Here is a 6569-nt window from a genome sequence, read left to right on the forward strand (position 1 = left end):
GCACCAAACTAGACAGGTCTGAGCACAGTACCCAGCAGCACCAAACTAGACAGGTCTGAGCACAGTACCCAGCAGCACCAAGCTAGAGTGGCAGCTGTTGTACCAGGGACTTCTGAACTGGTCCTCCCGACCAAAGCCATGGAAGCTTAGCCTCTATTCTCTCCCCATGTAACGCTGGCTGCCACTGAGACACATTCATCAAAAGTCCTAGTTAAGAAGGCAGACTAATGTTTAAGCAATAAGGCATGAGAACCTGGGAATTATCGTGTGAATAACTCCCGATTTTAAAGGCTGTTCTCAGGTCATTGACCAGGTCCTGCCGTGTAGTTCTGTGCTGATCCCTCACCTTCCTCATGATCATTGATGCCCCACAAGGTGAGATCTTGCATGGAGCCCCAGACCGAGGGTGATTGACCGTCATCTTGAACTTCTTCCATTTTCTAATAATTGCACCAACAGTTGTTGCCTTCTCACCAAGCTGCTTGCCTATTGTCCTGTAGCCCATCCCAGCCTTGTGCAGGTCTACAATTTTATCCCTGATGTCCTTACACAGCTCTCTGGTCTTGGCCATTGTGGAGAGGTTGGAGTCTGTTTGATTGAGTGTGTGGACAGGTGTCTTTTATACACGTAACGAGTTCAAACAGGTGCAGTTAATACAGGTAATGAGTGGAGAACAGGAGGGCTTCTTAAAGAAAAACTAACAGGTCTGTGAGAGCCGGAATTCTTACTGGTTGGTAGGTGATCAAATACTTATGTCATGCAATAAAATGCAAATGAATTAGAAAAAAATCATACAATGTGATTTTCTGGATTTTGTTTTAGATTCCGTCTCTCACAGTTGAAGTGTACCTATGATAAAAATTACAGACCTCTACATGCTTTGTAAGTAGGAAAACCTGCAAAATCGGCAGTGTATCAAATACTTGTTCTCCCCACTGTACCTCGTCAACTATATGTCGAGGGGTAACTTCCAATCGAATGTATCTACCACAAACTCCAGTTCCCAGAACTGACCTTAAAAATCAACCTAGTGAGTTTTCAGGATTTTCGGCCCATCCTAATGATCGCCTCGTTTGAGGGCTTCCTTAAATCAGTGACGTCCTAATTAGTGTAATTTTTCCTTGTTTCCTGGCCTTATTCCTTCATGCTATTCCTTTTCCCTTTAATTTTATTCAAGTCAAATATCCCTGTGCCCAGTGTTATCAATTCCTATAGACACTCCCCCCTGTTTGCGTTGTTTTCAACGCAAACAAATTTAGAAATTTAGAACGGAGTCTCATCACACAGCAAATAACAGCAAAGCGCACACACAAGTCCTTTGACGGTGCAGTCCTTCAACGCACACACACACAAGCACACGAACCGACCAGTGCCCAAAGTGGTGAGAAAACTCACCCTTATCTGGCGGACTCTGGAGCGACGCAACACGTCCCAAATTCCTCGTCGCCATTAATGTAGTGTCGAGATAACGATGCCGATCATGCTGTGATGACAAGAAATCCGCTGATACTGTCATTGATTATAATGGTTTATTACATCAAAGATAACAGTATCAATTTACAGACTCCTGCAGACATCCGGAGAACAACTGACCCAATCTTTAATATGTTATTCCTCCCCGTCCTTTGTTCCAACCATGGTATTTATAATATGTAACATAATATGGGTGTTTTTTTATAGACCAATCCCTGGCCTTTACACATAAACAGACTCCTCTGTTTTAGGGGGGCCCCTATAGTAATACTTTCCAGATGTTTCCGCAAAGCAGAGCCAAATTCTGGAATGTTCAGATACTACACCAGCGCATACTGCTGTAATGATATGCTACGTAGTTCGTAACGATAGCGTGGCTAACAAATTGTCAGTCAACATAACGTGTGTGAGGTAACTTATTTGAAAAGTCAATACTTTAGGACATTGCTTAACATTTGTCATAATTAGTTAAAGTAATGCATTTTGTGTCCGCTCTCGTTGGACTTCGGCTGCATATTTTCCGCCATTTTCTTCAAATCGGAAAACGATGTGAAGCCACGCCCATTTTCAGAAGAATTGCATTATGGGCCCTAAAATCACGGAAATAGTGTCCACTGTTTGTATACTTCATATTTTGTCGAATGTAGTAGGACATCCGGGACCTGGGACAACAGGCTACATCTAATCTATACAGCACCAACAGACCTGGGACAACAGGCTACATCTAATCTATACAGCACCAACAGACCTGGGACAACAGGCTACATCTAATCTATACAGCACCAACAGACCTGGGACAACAGGCTACATCTAATCTATACAGCACCAACAGACCTGGGACGTCAGGCTACATCTAATCTATACAGCACCAACAGACCTGGGACGTAAGGCTACATCTAATCTATACAGCACCAACAGACCTGGGACAACAGGCTACATCTAATCTATACAGCACCAACAGACCTGGGACAACAGGCTACATCTAATCTATACAGCACCAACAGACCTGGGACAACAGGCTACATCTAATCTATACAGCACCAACAGACCTGGGACATCAGGCTACATCTAATCTATACAGCACCAACAGACCTGGGACAACAGGCTACATCTAATCTATACAGCGCCAACATACCTGGGACGTCAGGCTACATCTAATCTATACAGCACCAACAGACCTGGGACAACAGGCTACATCTAATCTATACAGCACCAACAGACCTGGGACGTCAGGCTACATCTAATCTATACAGCACCAACAGACCTGGGACAACAGGCTACATCTAATCTATACAGCACCAACAGACCTGGGACAACAGGCTACATCTAATCTATACAGCACCAACAGACCTGGGACATCAGGCTACATCTAATCTATACAGCACCAACAGACCTGGGACAACAGGCTACATCTAATCTATACAGCACCAACAGACCTGGGACAACAGGCTACATCTAATCTATACAGCACCAACAGACCTGGGACATCAGGCTACATCTAATCTATACAGCACCAACAGACCTGGGACAACAGGCTACATCTAATCTATACAGCACCAACAGACCTGGGACGTCAGGCTACATCTAATCTATACAGCACCAACAGACCTGGGACAACAGGCTACATCTAATCTATACAGCACCAACAGACCTGGGACGTCAGGCTACATCTAATCTATACAGCACCAACAGACCTGGGACGTCAGGCTACATCTAATCTATACAGCACCAACATACCTGGGACGTCAGGCTACATCTAATCTATACAGCACCAACAGACCTGGGACAACAGGCTACATCTAATCTATACAGCACCAACAGACCTGGGACGTCAGGCTACATCTAATCTATACAGCACCAACATACCTGGGACAACAGGCTACATCTAATCTATACAGCACCAACATACCTGGGACAACAGGCTACATCTAATCTATACAGCACCAACATACCTGGGACATCAGGCTACATCTAATCTATACAGCACCAACAGACCTGGGACGTCAGGCTACATCTAATCTATACAGCACCAACAGACCTGGGACAACAGGCTACATCTAATCTATACAGCACCAACAGACCTGGGACAACAGGCTACATCTAATCTATACAGCACCAACAGACCTGGGACAACAGGCTACATCTAATCTATACAGCACCAACATACCTGGGACAACAGGCTACATCTAATCTATACAGCACCAACAGACCTGGGACAACAGGCTACATCTAATCTATACAGCACCAACATACCTGGGACGTCAGGCTACATCTAATCTATACAGCACCAACAGACCTGGGACAACAGGCTACATCTAATCTATACAGCACCAACATACCTGGGACAACAGGCTACATCTAATCTATACAGCACCAACAGACCTGGGACGTCAGGCTACATCTAATCTATACAGCACCAACAGACCTGGGACAACAGGCTACATCTAATCTATACAGCACCAACATACCTGGGACGTCAGGCTACATCTAATCTATACAGCACCAACAGACCTGGGACGTCAGGCTACATCTAATCTATACAGCACCAACAGACCTGGGACAACAGGCTACATCTAATCTATACAGCACCAACAGACCTGGGACAACAGGCTACATCTAATCTATACAGCACCAACGTACCTGGGACAACAGGCTACATCTAATCTATACAGCACCAACATACCTGGGACAACAGGCTACATCTAATCTATACAGCACCAACAGACCTGGGACAACAGGCTACATCTAATCTATACAGCACCAACAGACCTGGGACAACAGGCTACATCTAATCTATACAGCACCAACAGACCTGGGACAACAGGCTACATCTAATCTATACAGCACCAACAGACCTGGGACAACAGGCTACATCTAATCTATACAGCACCAACAGACCTGGGACATCAGGCTACATCTAATCTATACAGCACCAACAGACCTGGGACAACAGGCTACATCTAATCTATACAGCACCAACAGACCTGGGACAACAGGCTACATCTAATCTATACAGCAACAACAGACCTGGGACATCAGGCTACATCTAATCTATACAGCACCAACATACCTGGGACAACAGGCTACATCTAATCTATACAGCACCAACATACCTGGGACAACAGGCTACATCTAATCTATACAGCACCAACAGACCTGGGACAACAGGCTACATCTAATCTATACAGCAACAACAGACCTGGGACATCAGGCTACATCTAATCTATACAGCACCAACATACCTGGGACATCAGGCTACATCTAATCTATACAGCACCAACAGACCTGGGACATCAGGCTACATCTAATCTATACAGCAACAACAGACCTGGGACAACAGGCTACATCTAATCTATACAGCACCAACAGACCTGGGACAACAGGCTACATCTAATCTATACAGCACCAACAGACCTGGGACAACAGGCTACATCTAATCTATACAGCACCAACAGACCTGGGACAACAGGCTACATCTAATCTATACAGCACCAACAGACCTGGGACAACAGGCTACATCTAATCTATACAGCACCAACAGACCTGGGACAACAGGCTACATCTAATCTATACAGCGCCAACATACCTGGGACAACAGGCTACATCTAATCTATACAGCACCAACATACCTGGGACGTCAGGCTACATCTAATCTATACAGCACCAACAGACCTGGGACATCAGGCTACATCTAATCTATACAGCACCAACATACCTGGGACATCAGGCTACATCTAATCTATACAGCACCAACAGACCTGGGACAACAGGCTACATCTAATCTATACAGCACCAACAGACCTGGGACATCAGGCTACATCTAATCTATACAGCACCAACATACCTGGGACAACAGGCTACATCTAATCTATACAGCACCAACAGACCTGGGACAACATGCTACATCTAATCTATACAGCACCAACAGACCTGGGACATCAGGCTACATCTAATCTATACAGCACCAACAGACCTGGGACGTCAGGCTACATCTAATCTATACAGCACCAACATACCTGGGACATCAGGCTACATCTAATCTATACAGCACCAACATACCTGGGACATCAGGCTACATCTAATCTATACAGCACCAACATACCTGGGACATCAGGCTACATCTAATCTATACAGCACCAACAGACCTGGGACAACAGGCTACATCTAATCTATACAGCACCAACATACCTGGGACAACAGGCTACATCTAATCTATACAGCACCAACAGACCTGGGACAACAGGCTACATCTAATCTATACAGCACCAACATACCTGGGACAACAGGCTACATCTAATCTATACAGCACCAACATACCTGGGACAACAGGCTACATCTAATCTATACAGCACCATCATACCTGGGACAACAGGCTACATCTAATCTATACAGCACCAACATACCTGGGACATCAGGCTACATCTAATCTATACAGCACCAACATACCTGGGACGTCAGGCTACATCTAATCTATACAGCACCAACATACCTGGGACAACAGGCTACATCTAATCTATACTGCACCAACATACCTGGGACATCAGGCTACATCTAATCTATACAGCACCAACATACCTGGGACAACAGGCTACATCTAATCTATTCAGCACCAACATACCTGGGACGTCAGGCTACATCTAATCTATACAGCAACAACAGACTACTACTACTTTGTAACCCCTGTGTTGCCTGTTCTTGTTTCCAGGGCTGTCTGATTCTGAGTGATGAGCTGAACCACACCTCTCTGATCTTGGGGGCCAGGTTGTCAGGGGCAACCATCCGGGTGTTCAAGCACAACAGTAAGTAGACATGCTCTCCAATTAAAGTACTCAAACACAACACATCTCTCTACTCAAACACAACACATCTCTCTACTCAAACACAACACATCTCTCTACTCAAACACAACACATCTCTCTGCTCAAACACAACACATCTCTTCTCAAACACAACACATCTCTCTACTCAAACACAACACATCTCTGCTCAAACACAACACATCTCTCTACTCAAACACAACACATCTCTCTACTCAAACACAACACATCTCTACTCAAACACAACACATCTCTCTACTCAAACACAACACATCTCTA

General features: G+C 44.9%; 1 protein-coding gene across 1 annotated transcript in view; it reads left to right on the forward strand.

Annotated features, from left to right (window-relative positions):
- Positions 1–6280, forward strand: part of LOC311134391 (serine palmitoyltransferase 2-like) — a gene marked incomplete at both ends in the record, with an annotated part of 47598 nt that extends 41318 nt beyond the window's left edge. The window contains one exon of the mRNA XM_084168070.1: positions 6179–6280. Within this exon, the coding sequence (XP_084024196.1) occupies positions 6179–6280 (102 nt within the window). The remainder of the gene's footprint in view (positions 1–6178) is intronic.
- Positions 6281–6569: the final 289 nt, after the last annotated feature.

The sequence above is a fragment of the Coregonus lavaretus genome (genome assembly GCF_964263955.1).
Source record: "Coregonus lavaretus genome assembly, chromosome: 1".
Taxonomy (NCBI): Eukaryota; Metazoa; Chordata; class Actinopteri; order Salmoniformes; family Salmonidae; genus Coregonus; species Coregonus lavaretus.